Consider the following 17,836-nt stretch of genomic DNA (forward strand, 5'->3'; position numbering starts at 1 on the left):
AATATTCTGTAAGTACGCCCGCTCCCCGCAAATGCACCAATGCGCATTTCTCTCGGGAATGCGCAGCAGCTGTTCCTGTCAGCCTCCATCGCATATCTTGTAACCGCCATGCTGCTCGTGTCACGCGCCTTGCACGCTGTTGTGCCGTACTGCTGCTCATGGCGCTGCTTGACGCGCCGGTTGCCGCCTCCTGTCCGGCTTCACCTCAGATCAATGCCATCGCCCACTCCCACTAACCCCTTGTCGTCTCATAGTCGCTGCTCCGCCATGTCATAATTCCACGCAACACCCGTCCGTACACACATAGACCATGGCCTCCAGACTAGATCGCCTCGTCACCATCTTGGAGACGGGCAGTACCCGGCTCATCCGCGATACTGCCGTCAACCAGCTGGCCGATTGGCAAAGACAGCATCCCGATGAACTGTTTAATCTGCTCTCCCGCGTTGTTCCCTACCTGCGCCATAAGGACTGGGAAACTAGATCCACCGCCGCAAAGGCAATTGGCAAAATTGTAGAGAATGCGCCCCTCTACGACCCTAATGAAGACGATGGCGGCCACGTCGCACAAAGTCCCAAAAAGGACGAACCCGCCTCCGCCGAGAACGGGCATGTGAAAAAGGAACAAGACGACGATAACACTGCGGCCATCGCTAAGATCGATCTCGGAGCCGACGAACAGTTTAGCCTTGATGTCATCAATGTCGAATCCATCCTCAAGTACGGCCGTGAACTGCTGCGCGGCGGCGGCGTCGAATATGGCCTGGCCGCCTTGGAGCCCGCCGACCGACTCGCCCACCAGAGAAAAACTCTACCTGGCCGCCTCGGCTTGCTCGGTCGCAGAGTTGACGACGAAGAAATCGCCCCCCCGGAGCTCGTGGGTGTACCTCCAACGCCTGTGGAAGGGCCCAGCAACGGCGGGCTTGCTAGAAGTGACAGCGTCAGCCAGCAAGGCGAGGATTCTTCCCAGTTGAGCTCCAGGCAGCTCAACGTTCTCAAGCGCAAAAGGAAGAGAGAGGCCATGAGAGCTTCACAGGGTAAAACTGGCTTCGGTGACCTCTCCTTACGACGCTCTGCAACAGCCGGCTCCGAAGCTATGGCCGAAGACGCGGTCATGACCGATCCGGACTCCAAGAAAAATGGCAGGATGAACGAATACTTCAACCTCGATCGACCCGCCGAAACAGATGAAGATACCAAGGTCGTCAGCGAGTTCAAGGGTCCCATGCTACCTATCAAATCCGAAATCGAAGCCGATGATGACATGCAGGGTGTCGAATGGCCATACGACCGTTTGTGCGACTTTCTTAAAGTAGACATTTTCGACCCCTCTTGGGAGACTCGTCATGGAGCTGCCATGGCCCTGCGCGAGGTCATCCGCGTTCATGGCAGCGGCGCTGGCAGAGGTCCCGCCAAAACTCGGGCCGAGAACGATGCCGCCAACAAAAAATGGCTCGACGACTTGGCTTGTCGCCTATGCTTTGTCTTAATGCTCGACCGTTTCACAGACTACAGCTCCGACACATCCGTTGCGCCCATCAGAGAAACCATCGGTCAGACGCTTGGTTCTGTACTCAAGCATGTCCCCGCAGCATCCGTCTACGACACCTATCGCATTCTGCATCGTATGGTTCTGCAGGAGGATCTCAAAATGGAGCGTCCCGTCTGGGCCGTCTGTCATGGTGGCATGGTCGGCCTTCGATACGTCGTCGCGGTGAGAAAAGATTTGCTGCTACAGCATAATGACATGATTGATGGCGTCATTGCCGCTGTCATGAAGGGGCTTGGCGATATGGACGATGATGTTCGCTCCGTAAGCGCAGCGACACTTATACCTATGGCGAAAGAATTCGTCACTATGCGCCCCGCTGCGCTCGACGGTCTCACCAACATCGTATGGGAGAGTCTCTCCAACCTTGGCGACGATCTTAGCGCTAGTACCGGACGTATCATGGATCTTTTGGCAACGCTCTGTGGCTTCCCCGAAGTCTTGGAAGCCATGAAATCCTCCGCTGAGAAGGATGAGGAACGCTCATTCACCCTACTCGTCCCTCGTCTCTACCCATTCCTGCGTCACACCATCACCTCTGTCCGCCTCGCTGTTCTCAAGGCTCTATCAACATTTGCCAAGCTCGCCGATGAATCCTCCCAGGGGTGGTTGAACGGCAAGATTTTACGGCTCGTCTTTCAAAACATCCTCGTTGAACGAGACAAGGAGACCCTCAATATGTCGCTAGAGCTCTGGAGCGCCTTGGTACAAAATCTTGCAAAGAACCCGGCTATTCTGGCTGAAGAATTCGCCCCCAACGTCGACGCCCTCATGGAGCTGACCTTGCACCCCATTGGTGTCTCTCGATACCCCATCCCTATGAACGCAACACTCTTCCAGAAGCCCTCTGGCGGCACGTACTCCATGCCAGCTACTGCCCACAACGCCGCTGGCAGACTGCCGTCGCCAGAAGTGACCGACCGTGCCCCTAAGCGTCGTAGAAAGTCAGGCAAGACAGAAGAGCCTGCACCAGCTACTGTTGGACACGATGTCGACGGGCACATGATGACTGGTGATGTTGATCTTGTTGGCATGGATGTTCTCATCCGTTCGAGGACCTCGGCAGCCAGAGCAATGGGTTTGATCATGGCTCATGTGCCATCCACCAGGCTGGATGACTTTGATGCTCTTCTTATACCAGGTCTTTCATCTGCTTTTGCCTCAACCCAGGTCACTGCCTGTCTAGTCATTGACGAGTATTGCAAGGAGTGCAGGGTTGAGGACGACATGGCCACCCGGTACGCCGACCATCTCCAGCGCATTATTGATAATGACAGGCCCGCCTTCTACCGTGATCTCGTCATCTACATGCAACGGGTTCGCTCACAGTGTCAACAGCTCTTGCACATGTTCAGAGATCATGGCAAAGTATCCCCTGGAAAGCTTCCAGTACTGCCTGTCGTCGTACAGGGTGAAGCGGAAGCTGGACCTAGTGCCTTTTCTCTGCTGACTGCAGAAAAGTGCGTTGGTGATGATTTCGATAAGCTGAAGAAGGTCATGCCACCTGGACAACGCCTTATTGCAAGCCAGCAGCTTGCCGATTCGCGCGACGTTGCGCAAACCGCCATCCAAGAAGCCAAAACGCTAAAGGAGAACCGCGACGTTCGGATCAAGGCCGCTGCGGCGTGCGCGCTGGTTGCCATGAGGCTTCTCCCTAAGAAACCCAGCCCACTTATCAAGGGAGTTATGGACTCGGTCAAGATGGAAGAAAACCAAATCTTACAGTCTCGCGCTTCCGATACCATTGCAAGACTTGTTCAGCTTTTTGCCGAAAAGGGTCGACGGGGGCCTGCGGACAAAGTTGTTGCCAACCTGGTCAAGTTTTCGTGTGTTGAAGTGGCTGAAACTCCAGAATTTCCTGTCCACTCAGCCAAGAAGGATTTTATTTTATCGATGCAAAAAGAAGAAGACAGGGTCGACCACGCTGACGCCGCCAAATGGGCCAGGGAAGTCAAGGCGGCCCGCGTCACGAGGAGGGGCGCTAAAGAAGCACTCGAAATTCTGGCTCGCATCTACGGTGCCGCTATCTTCGACACTGTTCCCAGCCTACGAAATTATATGGAGCAACCCCTCGTCAAGGCCTTTTCCAATGAGCTTCCAGAAGCTGCCAAGGATGCGGGGGATACCTTTGGTCAGGAGATTGTCGATGCCATGTCTGTCATCCGCACCATGACGCCGACTTTGCACAAAGACCTTCACACCTTCATTCTTGAAATGATGCCACTCGTCATCAAAGCTCTACATTCAGAGCTCTCTGTTTTCCGATACATGGCCGCTAAGTGCATGGCAACCATTTGCAGCGTCATGACGGTCGAAGGTATGACAGCCCTAGTCGAAAAGGTGCTTCCGTCAATCAGCAATCCACTTGATCTTCACTTTCGCCAAGGCGCCATCGAAGCAATATATCACCTTATTGCTGTTATGGGTGATGCTATTCTGCCCTATGTCATATTCCTCATCGTACCTGTCCTTGGTCGCATGAGCGACTCGGATAACGAAATTCGTCTACTCGCGACCACTTCCTTTGCTACCCTTGTGAAGCTGGTTCCGCTCGAGGCCGGTATTCCTGACCCGCCTGGCCTCTCCCAAGAACTCCTCAAAGGACGCGACCGTGAGCGCACTTTTATATCTCAGCTTTTGGATCCGAAGAAGGTTGAACCGTTCGCCATCCCTGTTGCCATCAAGGCCGAGCTTCGATCTTACCAGCAGGAGGGTGTCAACTGGCTCCACTTCCTTAACAAATACCATCTTCATGGTATTCTATGTGATGATATGGGTCTGGGTAAAACATTGCAAACACTTTGCATTGTTGCCAGTGACCACCACCAGCGCCAGGAAGAATTCGCCAAGACTCAGGCTCCAGACGTTCGTCGCCTCCCCTCGTTGATCGTCTGCCCACCAACGCTGTCTGGTCACTGGCAGCAAGAAATCAAGACATACGCGCCCTTCCTCAGTGTGACCGCCTATGTTGGCCCTCCTGCAGAGCGCAAGCTGTTGAAAAGCAAGCTTGGAGATACTGATATCGTCATCACTTCTTATGACGTCTGTCGTAATGATTCTGATGTGCTGGAGAAGCACAGCTGGAATTACGTCGTTCTAGACGAGGGCCATTTGATCAAGAACCCCAAGGCTAAGATTAGCCAGGCCGTCAAGAGACTTCCTAGCAATCACCGTCTCATCCTCACTGGAACGCCGATTCAGAACAACGTGTTAGAACTCTGGTCACTGTTTGATTTCTTGATGCCTGGCTTCCTCGGTACGGAAAAGGTCTTCCTAGATAGATTTGCAAAACCTATCGCAGCCAGTCGATTCAGTAAAGCATCTTCGAAGGAGCAAGAGGCTGGCGCTCTAGCCATCGAGGCTCTACACAAACAAGTTCTCCCCTTCCTCCTACGTCGCCTGAAAGAGGAAGTTCTGAACGACTTGCCGCCCAAGATTCTACAAAATTACTACTGTGATCTCAGCGATCTGCAGAGAAAGTTATTCGATGACTTTAACAAGAAGCAGGGGAAGCAGCTGCAAGCCGAGGCTGGTCGAGAGGATAAGGAATCAAAGCAGCATATTTTCCAGGCGCTTCAGTACATGCGCAAGTTATGCAATTCACCTGCAATGGTCATGAAACCGGGGGTTCCCATGTTTGACGAGACGCAGAAGATTCTGTCAAAGCAAGGCACGTCGATTGACGACGTTGCCCATGCACCCAAGCTTGGTGCCCTTCGTGACTTGCTAGTTGATTGCGGGATTGGTGGCGATGATGGCGATAGCACCGATCCCCTCTATCAGCCAATCAAACCTCACCGAGCGCTCATTTTCTGCCAGATGAAGGAAATGCTTGACATGGTGCAGAACAAGGTCCTCAAAGAAATGCTACCCAGCGTGTCGCATCTCCGCCTTGATGGGTCAATCGAAGCCAACAAGCGACAGGACATTGTCAACAAATTCAACAGCGATCCGTCCTACGACGTCCTGCTTCTGACCACCAGCGTTGGTGGCCTAGGCCTCAACCTGACTGGTGCTGATACCGTCATTTTTGTCGAGCATGACTGGAATCCGCAGAAGGATTTACAGGCTATGGATCGTGCTCACAGAATTGGCCAGAAGAAAGTTGTCAACGTTTATCGTCTCATCACCAGGGGCACACTAGAAGAGAAGATCCTGAACCTCCAGCGATTCAAGATTGACGTGGCATCAACGGTTGTCAATCAACAAAATGCGGGACTCGGAACTATGGATACGGATCAGATCCTAGATCTATTTAACGTGGGCGATTCAGGACCAAGCCTGATATCAGACAAGCCTCAAAACAGCCTGGAAGGCAGAGAGGAAGACATGGTGGATATTGAGACGGGTGATGTATTGCGACAGCCGGGTAAGAAGGCCTGGCTGGATGACCTGGAAGAGCTTTGGGATGACAAGCAATACGAAGAGAGTTTTGACCTGGACGGGTTCATGAAGTCAATGTCATGATCATGGCCAAGGGTAACGCGCTGTTCATTCTCGAAGCATACACTTGCTCACTCTCTGGATACGGAGGACTATCATTAGCTTTGTTCAGCCCTATCATTTTGCTTGGGGTGTCGAGCTAGTGACTATGGGGTCATGATGATATTCGGCGTTTGGTTTACCTTTTCTTCCTTATTAATTTTTGTACAGTAGATCATTAGCGACTGCGTCGAAAATACCATTTTGTCGAGGCTCATATGAGTCTTTCTTGCTCCAACTTCTCGACTCTTAGCAATCTGCAAATATGATGACACTTTTGCCAGACAATGTGCTGTAGAAGCTACAGTGCTTGCGGTGGCAACTCGTAATGTCTTCCGTGGGTTTTCAGCAGTCTTTGTATGTACCAGTGTGCTTTGGCAGATGATTCTAGCATGGGGAGAGAGATCGACGCTGCGTTGCGTAGATGCGTAGGTACCTAGCGATGGAGTCGGGTCCAACTACCCCACCAACAAAGCGTGCTAGAACCTTCACAGAGTTGGAGGGGCAAACAACGTCGAGCAGATACCCGCATCTGTGCTTGTTTACGAAAGCTTGACAATCGGGTGACAGAGCAAAAGCGATAAACAAAGTACCGTCGCCCAATATGCCGGTTGACTATAGTAAATGGGTATGCGTTGGACAACAACTACTTGCAGCGCCTCCCTCCGCTGTATCACTCTGCTAACCAAGCTATCGTGCACAACAGGACGCACTGGAACTCAGCGACGACTCCGACATTGAAGTACACCCCAACGTCGATAAGAAATCGTTTATCCGAGCGAAGCAGACCCAGATCCACCAGGAGCGCCAGCAGCGCAAGCAGAGAATGGAAGCGCTCAAGTACGAGGTCGAGCTGCACCAGGCGTTGCTCAAGCGCATCTCCGCGCTGGTTGCGGCACTACGGTCACGCGCCTCTGAGGCGGCCGCCGCACAAAACCCCGGCCAACTGGCTTTCCAGGCCGTCATGGAGTCGGCTGGCGATGAAAAGGACGACGCCCTGCCCCCCGTGCCAGAGGGCCTCCGCGTGGACCCCAACCAGCCCAAGACATATTCGGCGATGATGGCAGGCCTGCTCGACCAGGTCAACAAGGCCATGGAGGCCAAGAAGCCCGATGACCGCTACAAGGCGATGCTGGAAGAGATTCAAGTCCATGAGACGCAGGTTCAGACGCTGATAAAAGAGAGCGGCGACGAGCTGGCCAAGCTAGAAAAGGAAGAGGGCAAGAAGATTACGAGCGAGGGCATCCACACTGGCTTTGATAGCTCGTTTGTGAACAAGACCGCCGGAGCAGGCGGCGACTCGACAAAAGTTGAGCTGCTCAATCCCAACTACAACCCGTCTGAGGGATCGTCATCGTCGACAAAAGATGCGTCTGTCCGCAAGGACGATGATGACGAGATCGAGGCGTCGCCCGCTGCCCGCAAATTTGCCGACATCCCGGCCAACAACTATTCGGCGAGCCTCGAGTACCTGACCAAGAATCCGCAGATCCTGTCCGAGAAGGAGACGGACGGCCTCCTGGTGCTGGCCTTTGACGCCGCGCTCGAGAGCAAGGACGAGCGCGCCCGCCAGTGCGTGCACCAGGCGCTGCTGCTGCAGTACTGCCGGTCGCTGGGCCGCGACGGCGTGGCGCTCTTCTTCAAGCGCATCACGGCCGATGGCGGCAACAACGCCAAGGAGGTCTTCTACAAGGACGTGCACGACACGCACCTGCGGATCCGCACGCGCGCGCGCGAGATTGTCGCCGAGCGCGCCGCGGAGCCGGCCGAGGGCGTCGAGCAGATCCAGCTGCACGCCGTCGAGCCCGGCACAGTCATCTCCATCAGTGTGCCGGAGGCGGGTAGCGAGGACCCAGAGGTGCAGGAGGCCCGCGAGATCTTTGAGCACTTTAGCGACGAGATGCGCGCGGCGCTCGAGACGGGCGAGCTGGACAAGGTCAACGAGGTGCTGGGCAAGCTCTCCGTCGAGGAAGCGGAGGAATACGTCAACCTGTTTGGCGAGGTATGTCTTTTTTTCCCCCATCTTTCCTGGCATTTTTCAGCAACGTTTAAAGAAAGTATTTGCTAACTGGATATGATTGTAGGCCAACATTCTGAGCCTGGAAGAACAAATCATAGATGGAACGACCGAAGAGGGCAAACAGCAAATCAAGGAACTGGAGGGTAGGGCTGCGGCCGAGAGAGCAGCTGAAGCAGAGGCGGGAGCAACGGCCGACCCAGAGTGACCTTTGTCCGAGTCTAGGCGTTATACTGTATACACATATTAGTCAATAAATATTGATTCAAATATCCATTATTTCTCTGTGATTGTGTGGCAGCACAGGGAGCAGCCCAAACTTGGGAGAGATGTCTCTAGTCACACCCTGCGCGAACTCTCTTTCTAGTCATCTTGAGCCTTTCTCTGTTATTGTGTGCCTCCTCTGTTGCGTGTTCAACGTCCTGTTTCTCTTTTCTTCTTTTTTTTTACTCAACCTGAACCTTTTGGCCGTGACGCGCAAAAATGTCAGCCTCCCACTCCGTCAACAGGTCCATAATCTCGACCGAGTTGGCCCAGGTGGGCGAGGGCCGCGCGGGCTCCCTGACGCCCGAGGCGACGTAGTCCTCGACCTTTTTGACCTGGTGGCCAAAGGCGTCCATCTTGCTGGGCACCGTGACCGTCTCCACGGCGCCGCCCTTGTACGTCTTGATGCGGAAGACGCTGTCGCCGGCGGGCGGCAGCCAGGGGTTGGTGACAAAGGTCAGGGAGGCGCGGTCGCCCTGGATGGTGAAGGCAAAGTCGTTGCCGAACGAGTCGGACGACTGGATGGTGGCGAGCACGCCGGCGTCCTCGAAGCGCACCGTCAGCGCCGCGTCGCGCGCAAAGGTCACGCTGCCGTCGTCGCTCGTCGCCAGCGTGCCGTGGCCGAGGACGGTGCGGCGGCCGTTCCACGCGGCGGCGGCATCACCCCCGCCGCACGCCGCCTCGAGGACAAAGTGCAGCAGCGACACCGGGTAGCAGCCGAGGTTGTAGATGGTGCCGCGGCCGCGCGGGTTGGCCTTGGCGGCAATGTCGGCGGCGTAGTAGGCCGAGACGCCGCGGAGGCGGCCGAGGCGGCCGTCGGCGAGGACGGCGCCGAGCGTCTCCATGACGGGGTGCGTCAGGTACATGAGGCCCTCGAGGAAGAAGACGTCGCCGGCGGCGCGGACCGCGTCCGTCATGGCGCGCGCGTCGGCCGCCGTCGTGGCCAGCGACTTCTCCGACAGGATGGCCTTCTTGCCGGCCCGGACCGCCAGCGTCACGGCCTCGGCGTGCTTGTGGCTCGGCAGGCCCACGTAGACGACGTCGACGGCCCCGTCGGCGAGCAGCGCCTCGAGCGACGTGTACCGCGACGCGATGCCGTACCGGTCCGCAAAGGCGGACAGCCGGCCCGCGTCCCGCCCGAACACGGCCTGGATGTGCGAGCCGTGGCTGGCGACGATGGCCTTGGCCACGACGTCGCTGATGAAGCTGGTGCCCAGGATGCCCCAGCGCAACATGACGGCGGGGAAGGAGAAAGAATGAACAAGAATATCAGAAAAGGGAAAATTCGAAAATGTCAATGACCCCTCTCTCTTTGACCCAGGGCTTGTTTGAACTGAACTAGAGATATCAGAGTGCAGAGGTAAAAGCCCTCTTTCCTCCTCCTCTCGGGAATCGGCCGCCTATTATTAGGCACAAAAAAAGAAACCCCGACCGTAAAACCCACTTCCTCGGTGGCAAGCCGGTCTTTTGCTTTTGAGAGGCTCGCTATTCCCCATGAGAATTAGTTAAAAAAAAAACATCATTGTGCTATTCCCAAAGCTGACCCTTCCCCGTTTGGCCGTGTTAGTGGTGGAATGAGTTTTTGACCGCGTGCTTTGCCGTCCACGCGGGGCACTGGTTCCGGATCTCGCAACCACGACGAGATGGCCCCTCTTGGCTGTTGGTCTCGGAAGAAAGTCAATGCTCTCTCTCAAGAAACTGAATATACGTTAGATATATATATATATAGGTCCATTCAATCTGCTATTGGCTTATTTCAACATTTCCTGCTCAGACAGCTTGGTGCAATGTCCACTGTTCGTTAGCCGCGACTATCGCGGTGGACTTTTTACTGCCCCGTCATTATCAGATGCCTGACTCGAAAAAAGTTTCATTATTAGAGGTAGCAAGGACAAGCGCTCATATGAAGAGGTAAAAAGAGGGTAGTGGACAATTTAGCAGCTGCCGAGAAAGCCGCACGGTCGAGTCCATGCAGCGCATACGCGGCATCTTTCGGCTGTATTATCGTATTTGGGCTATCCAGATGAGACTATGCGTATCCCTTTTGCTTAGAGTCGAAACGGCGCTAATTTTAACAAAAACCACCTGGATATTCACCAAAGTCGCTTCGCCATGTGCAAGCACGGTAGGTAGGGTCGAATCTCCGTGGCCATCACGCTGGGATAGCCCTCTTTCGTGAACAGTCATGCTGACTTGGGTTCAAAACAAGTGTCAAGTCTGAGATCCCATCATGTAGCGCATGCATCCGACCAGGTAACGACTGCTCTCAGTCTTCATGGATTTTCGCAAGTACTTTGCCCACCTGCACCGCAGCATTTGTAACAGCAACGATGCTTGCTGTCAAGGACAAAGGGTCCATACCGCACGGATAGCTTCACAAAACATGAAAGAAACTCATTGTAACGACGTCTGGTCCATGGATCTTATTGACCGGAGCCTTTTCTCTTAAAAATCCTCACGCAGGCATGGCTCATGTGATGCTGCATTTCAACGAAAGAGGGGGCAAACAGTTCCCTCGACCAGTAATGTGGTCCCGTAATAAGCGCCGGGATATGCAGGGCTCAGAACGTGTAACACTGTTAAGAGTACTTCTCTCTCGGCAAAAACAAGGCTTTTCCTGTGTTCGTTTTTCTCTATTCAGACTATGGCTGCCAGCAATCCTGAATGCGTCGCCGCGTTTGGGGCGGAGATGCGGAAAAAGCACTTTGCATTCGCTGAGGGGTATCAACCCCTCAACCATGGATCCTTTGGAACTTTTCCTAAATCGGTCCTCGAGTATCAGCGGCAATTGCAATCTCAAAGTGAGGCCAGGCCAGACACTTGGATTCGGTATACGTACCTAGACCTGCTCAGAGCCAGTCGCTCTGCACTTGCTCTTCTTCTCGGGGTGCAAGCGGGTGAAGTGGTGTTAGTTCCCAACGCCACGACTGGCGTGAATACTGTCTTGCGAAACCTCATCTTCGAGGAGGGTGATGTGGTCCTCACATTCAGCACCATTTATGGTGCATGCAACAAGACTATTGAATCGTTGTCCGAATCTTGCCCCGTCTCATCGCATCAGATTGAGATTACCTACCCTGTGACGGATGATGAAATCGTGGCTCGATTCCGGGCTGCCATTCAGAATATCAAGGCTAGCGGGAGAGTCCCTAAACTTGCCATGTTTGACGCTGTTCTTACATTCCCTGGAGCTCGCTTCCCGTGGGAAACATTGGTCACTGTATGCAGGGAGCACGGTGTTCAGAGCTTCATGGATGCAGCCCATGGGATCGGCCATATCGACCTCGAGCATCTGGGCAGCGTTGGTCCTGATTTTATGGTTAGCAATTGTTACAAGTACGTCAGACTCGAGGGAGGAAGGGAATCAATGAAGCAACATAATGTTTTAACAATTACTCTGGCCGCTAGGTGGCTCATGGTTCCACGCGGCTGTGCCGTCTTGTATGTCCCCTTTCGCAACCAGCATCTGATATCCTCAACCGTCCCAACGTCATGGGGCTATTTACCCAGGACAAAACGCGCAGCCATGTCTACACAGGACTACTTTGACAAACTGTTTGACAAAGTATCAACCATAGACAACACCCCGTATTGTTGCATCCCGGCCGCTCTCGAATTTCGGTCCAACGTCTGTGGCGGAGAAGCAAAGATACGCGAGTACTGTTTCGATCTTGCGCAACGAGGTGCAGTGCGAATGGCAGAAATCTTCGGTACTCAACCTCTGGAAAATGATTCTCGTTGTTGCTTCGCTACCGTTCGCTTGCCGCTGACACTCACGGAGCTTGGGCCCAAGGTTGATGGCCTAGCAGTGGCAAAGTGGATGAAAGAATTGACACCGGCCGAATATGAAACTTATATCCCCTTCAAATTTTATGCTGACGCTTTCTGGTGCAGAATTTCAGCACAAATTTATTTAGATATTACCGACTTCGAATGGGCAGCAGCGATAGTATTGAAGATTTGTGACCGAGCAAAGGCCCGGGAGTGGAACAGTCGATAGCTTACAGTGAGATGATACAATCCTGTTCCGAACCGTGTATATAGCTAGATCAATCATCGGATTTATGATTGGAATAAACAGAAGTGCATGGCATTTATCAGTAAAAGGTCAAGTCGAACTTCAAGTGAAACTCCGTCTTGTGCAGCAATTTGGCGTGGACCCAAGCGAATGAAACGGTCGGTATGGTCCAGCTGATAGCTGCTCTCAAGCACCGTGGTGGTGATCAGGAACCCTGTGCGTGGAGCCTGGGCTATGCTACAGCTTTATGGTTATCCAGAGTAAATCTAGAACGTGTAGAACGACTTGCTGGGTCGATGAAAACCCAACGACGACAATGCTTTGGTAGAAGCGAACCTGAGGACACCCAACAACTATCGGTGGGCTTGAGGTAAGCAGACACTTGGCCATCATTACTTAATTTCTAAGTTTTGAGATAGAACCAAAACCGTTTGTTCTTCGGTATGCTCCGCAAATAAATTGAATACTTGCTCATAACGACGCTCATCTCAAGAGCCAGCAGCTCAGCAGCAGCCGGAACGTGCCCAGCCATGCCGTCGGTGTCTGCCATAGCCATGCGCCATGTTCCGGATATATCATCCTCCATTTTCCCCCCATAGTCTACATCAGCGCGTTGAAACTGATTGTGGTAGTCATTTTACTCCGGCCAGCAGTGGTCCGGCGAATAGAGCTGGATAATGGGTCGACGTACGGCTGGCGCGTCAGCCGCCACTCTGCGTGAAACACTGTTGTGAAATATAGATTCCATCCATGGCTTGTGATTCTCTGTTTCAAAAGGTGAAGAGCAAAGTATGACGGTCATGGTACTCTTTGTGCTCATTCGATAATCTCGGGGCGGATGCGATCCACGACTTCATCTTGCTGGTAGCTACTCACAGCAGGTCATGCAAGACGCGTGACGGAACTGGCAGGTATCGTCGCTACTATATGCAGGTCTCATTATATCGCTGCGAGGCGACATGCAGCATGGCCAACGCTATGTCTCGGAGAGTTGCTTGTCCTGGAAATACCCGTTTGCGGCGTCACGAGCGCGACAAGTGACACCGGCAAACAGTTTTCAGTCTGTGAGATGACTTTGTAAGAGAAAGGCAGTTTCAATGGCCATAACTACTCATGAAAATATACAAAGAATTATTGAACTGCGTTACGTTTGATAGTTGTCATGTCTTGCAAGCAGAATGACATCTTGTCACTCACGACATCTGTCCGTGGACTCCACGAGACAAATAGATATTCATATAGTCAATTTACTGATATATCGAGAAAACCTTTCCGCTTTATTGCATAAAGCACGCTGTGAACAAACGGGCAGGAACAACGCCGCATGCACCAACCAAATGGCGCTGCCCCCACATCTCAGCCGGCTGAATAGCGGATGGCTTTGTCGCCTGCATCTGGTCAGTGTTGCTCCGCTGAAACGCGCGACTAGTACCACTTATTAGCAAGTATCGCGGGCCAAAAGACGCGTCGTTGCGCATCACTTCATCACGATTTCTTGTCGCCGCCAACGAGCCAGGTCGAGGCGGATTCATTGCAGCCCCCGAAATTGCGCCTAAGCGCCTGCGCAATTCACCATGTATATTAAGCAGATCATCATTCAAGGCTTCAAGAGGTCTGTCCCACCCAAAATCCCACTCCCACCAACGCTGTCCCTCTAACCCGCGCCGCAGCTACAAGGACCAAACCGTCATTGAGCCCTTCTCGCCCAAGACAAACGTCATCGTCGGTCGCAATGGTTCCGGAAAGAGTAATTTCTTCGCGGCAATCCGCTTCGTCCTGAGCGATGCCTACACCCAGATGAGCCGTGAGGAGCGCCAGGGTCTTCTCCACGAGGGGTCTGGCTCTGCCGTCATGTCCGCGTACGTCGAGATCATCTTCGACAATAGCGACGATCGCTTCCCCACGGGCAACAAGGAGGTCGTTTTGCGACGCACGATTGGTCTGAAGAAGGACGAGTACTCTGTCGATCGCAAAGTAGTCACCAAGACCGACGTCACAAATCTCTTGGAGGCCGCCGGCTTCTCTCGCTCCAACCCGTATTACATCGTCCCTCAGGGCCGCGTCACAGCCTTGACAAACATGAAAGAATCCGATCGACTGAATCTACTCAAGGAAGTCGCAGGTACACAAGTATACGAAGCGCGCCGTGCCGAATCGCTCAAAATTATGAATGAAACAAACAATAAGCGCGAAAAGATCGACGAACTCCTCGAATACATCAAAGAGCGACTCGCCGAGCTTCAGGAAGAAAAGGAGGAACTGCGCGGCTTCCAGGACAAGGACCGTGAAAGGCGCTGCCTGGAATACGCCTATCACCACCGCGAGCAGGTCACCATTCAATCCGCGCTCGAGGACATTGATAACGCACGACAAGATGGCCTCGATACCACCGATTCGCGTCGTGCCGAATTTCTTCAGGGTGAGAAGACGCTGGCTAAGCTTGATGCTGAAATCCATCAACTGCAGCGCCAGATTGAGCTTTTGCAAATTGACCGCAACCAGCTCGAGGAGGATCGTCGCGATAATGCCAAGAATCTGGCCAAAATCGAGCTCAAGGTCAAAAATCTCAAGGAAGGTCAATCAGCGCACGACCACGCTCGCGCTCAGCAGGCCGCGGAGCTGCAGTCTGTGCAGAGTGATATTGCTACAAAAGAGAGTGAGCTTTCCAAGCTGCTTCCGAAATACAACAATAAGAAGCGGGAAGAAAATGAAGTTCGCAGACAGCTTGACGCCGCCGAGGCTGCCAAAGGCCGTCTCTTTGCCAAACAGAGCCGAGGATCTAGATTCAAAAATAAGTCCGAGCGTGACGCGTGGCTGAAGCAAGAGATCAAGGAACTCACTGTCACCACTAGCACGCAAAAGGCAAATCGCCTAGACGCCGACGAGGAAGTGCAGCGCGTCCAACAGATTATTGCGCATGGCGAGGCAGAAATTGCAGATTTGCGATCTCGCCTCGCCAACTGGAGTGGTAATAGAACTGGTCATGCCGACCAGGCCGCCGAAGCTAGACGCACTCTAGATCAGCTCAACGACGAGCGCAAACAACTCCGCCGCGAGGATGACAAGCTGAATTCAGTCATATCCAACGCACGCCAGGAGAAAGAGCAGGCCGACAGAGAACTGTCCCACGCAGTCGATGGAGCTACTTCTCGTGGTCTCGCAACCATAAGGCGATTGAAGCAAGACCAGGACATCCCTGGTGCCTACGGCACGCTAGCTGATTTGCTCGAAGTCAACGAAGCATACCGCTTGCCTGTCGAGCAGATTGCCGGTGCTAGCCTCTTCCACTACGTCGTCGACAACGCCGACACCGCCACGTATTTGGCTGATACTCTGTTCAAGCAACGTGGTGGACGAGTTACATTTATGCCGCTGGCACAGCTCCGGCCGCGACACATCAATATGCCAAAGTCAAGCGACGCAGTGCCACTCTTGAGCAAAATCAGCTTTGATTCTGCGTACGAGAAGGCATTCCAGCAGGTATTCGGAAAGACTGTTGTTTGCCCCAACCTGGCAGTGGCTGCCCAGTATGCCCGCAGTCATGGCGTTGACGGTATTACTGTGGAAGGCGACACAACGAATAAGCGAGGTGCCATGACTGGTGGTTACATTGACCCAAGAAAATCACGACTTGAGGCAGTAAAATCTGCGAACAAGTGGCGAAGCGAGTTCGATAGCTTGGTGGCACAGTCTCGCGACTTGAGAGAGCAGATCGAGCGTAAGGATCAGGAAATTACTGCAGCCATGTCCAACGTGCAAAGAGCGGAGCAAAAGCTTCGGCAAGCTGAGGATGGGTTCGAGCCTCTGAAGCACGAGCTCCGAAACAAGACTGCACATATTGAGAGTGAGAGAGCTCACTTGGACTCTGCCATGAAGCGTCGCGATGCAGTGGAGAAGAACATGGGCGTCTTCATGGAAGAAATTGCGGCTCACGAAGTTGAAATGAGCACTGAATTCAAGAAGAGCTTGACTGCCGCCGAGGAACAGGAACTGGAGAGCCTAACTTTTACGGCTCAGCAGCTTCAGCAACAATGGAATGAGATCAGCAATACCAGACGAGAGCTTGAGCGCAGAAAACAGTTCCTTGACGTTGATCTCCGCCAGAACCTACAAATGAAACTTGACCAGCTGAACAGTCAGGCGTTCGAGAACTCTGCTTCGGCAGGTACGTCTGGGGGTCTGGGCGACGCTCAAAAGGAGCTGAAGAAGGCACAGGCAACCTTGAAATCGGTCACCGCTAGCCTGCACGAAGCGGAGCAGCAGATTGATGGTCTGACGACGCGCGCAGAGACGGTCAGTGCTGAGCGTGGCCAGCGCGAACAAGCGCAAATCGAAATCTCTGCAAGAATAGAGAAGCAGCAGAAGCGCCTGGAGAAGAGCCTGCAGCGCAAGGCTCTGCTCACCACACAGGCCGCGGAATGTGCCAAGAACATCCGCGAGCTGGGCGTCCTACCCGAGGAAGCCTTTGACAAATACGAGAACATGGAGGCCAACGTCATCACGAACAAGCTGAAGAGGGTCAACGAAGCGCTGAAAAAGTACAAACACGTGAACAAGAAGGCCTTTGAGCAGTACAGCAACTTTACGCAGCAGGAAGACCACCTCATGAAGCGCCGCAAGGAACTGGATGCCTCCCAGGGATCCATCGAGGAGCTGGTTGAGCACTTGGATCGCCGCAAAGACGAGGCTATCGAGCGAACGTTCAAGCAAGTGTCCAAGGAGTTTGCCACCATCTTCCAGAAACTCGTGCCTGCGGGCCACGGTCGTCTCGTCATCCAACGCCGGACCGACCGACGCCAAGACCTCGACGAGTCGGACGAAGAGGCGAGAGGCAGTGTCGAGAACTATATCGGCGTCGGAATCAGCGTCTCCTTCAACTCGAAGCACCTCGACGAGCAGCAACGTATCCAGCAACTCAGCGGTGGTCAAAAGAGTAAGTCACTAATCCTCAATCATGCCACACATTTCCGCCAGCCGTTGCTAATTCATTCTGCCACCAGGTCTCTGCGCTCTCTGCTTGATTTTCGCGCTGCAGCAGACGGAGAGCAGCCCCATGGTCATCTTCGACGAGGTCGACGCCAACCTGGACGCGCAGTACCGCACCGCGGTCGCGGCGCTGCTCGAGTCCATCTCCAACGAAGCCGGCACGCAGTTCATCTGCACCACCTTCCGCCCGGAAATCGTGCACACGGCCGACAAGTGTTACGGTGTCACCTTTCACAACAAGACGAGCGGCGTCAACTGCGTGCCACGCGAGGACGCTCTCAACTTTGTCGAGGGTCAGGCCAAACCCGCATAGAGAAGACATTGGAAAAAAAAAAGAAGAAGACGGAAAAGAAATGAAGTAAATAACGAAATGTGTGCGTGCGTTTTTTTTGGCTTCTCGGAGGGGGTCGGGATTGTGTCTCTATATCCGTGCGTGTCGCTGGAGTTGACGTCGATGATGTTTTTGCTTGGAGTCTTTGGCGTTGGAAGAAGAAGAAAACGGCTCTTTTACTCGTGAAAA

At 53.5% G+C, this 17,836-nt stretch overlaps 4 protein-coding genes across 4 annotated transcripts; 3 read left to right on the top strand and 1 right to left on the bottom strand.

The window, feature by feature from the left end:
* Nucleotides 1-310: 310 nt before the first annotated feature.
* V2A60_005049 (DNA-binding ATPase) lies at nucleotides 311-6,016 on the top strand (the record flags this gene model as incomplete). Its single annotated transcript, XM_083256362.1, has 1 exon — nucleotides 311-6,016. One exon carries the CDS (start codon nucleotides 311-313, stop codon nucleotides 6,014-6,016), a length of 5,706 nt encoding a protein of 1,901 aa, XP_083112488.1.
* A 619-nt stretch (nucleotides 6,017-6,635) lies between these two features.
* V2A60_005050 (Hsp90 co-chaperone CDC37) lies at nucleotides 6,636-8,256 on the top strand (the record flags this gene model as incomplete). Its single annotated transcript, XM_083256363.1, has 3 exons — nucleotides 6,636-6,659; nucleotides 6,738-8,033; nucleotides 8,116-8,256. 3 exons carry the CDS (start codon nucleotides 6,636-6,638, stop codon nucleotides 8,254-8,256), a joined length of 1,461 nt encoding a protein of 486 aa, XP_083112489.1.
* Nucleotides 8,257-8,494: 238 nt separating this feature from the next.
* V2A60_005051 (Gfo/Idh/MocA family protein) lies at nucleotides 8,495-9,547 on the bottom strand (the record flags this gene model as incomplete). The annotated part of the gene is made up of 1 exon (XM_083256364.1): nucleotides 8,495-9,547. The coding sequence occupies one exon, from the start codon at nucleotides 9,545-9,547 to the stop codon at nucleotides 8,495-8,497; it is 1,053 nt and encodes a 350-aa protein (XP_083112490.1).
* Nucleotides 9,548-13,904: 4,357 nt separating this feature from the next.
* V2A60_005052 (cohesin subunit SMC3) lies at nucleotides 13,905-17,629 on the top strand (the record flags this gene model as incomplete). Its single annotated transcript, XM_083256365.1, has 3 exons — nucleotides 13,905-13,942; nucleotides 14,001-17,263; nucleotides 17,331-17,629. 3 exons carry the CDS (start codon nucleotides 13,905-13,907, stop codon nucleotides 17,627-17,629), a joined length of 3,600 nt encoding a protein of 1,199 aa, XP_083112491.1.
* Nucleotides 17,630-17,836: the final 207 nt, after the last annotated feature.

The sequence above is a fragment of the Cordyceps javanica genome, chromosome 3 (genome assembly GCF_051103115.1).
Source record: "Cordyceps javanica chromosome 3, complete sequence".
NCBI classification, from domain to species: domain Eukaryota; kingdom Fungi; phylum Ascomycota; class Sordariomycetes; order Hypocreales; family Cordycipitaceae; genus Cordyceps; species Cordyceps javanica.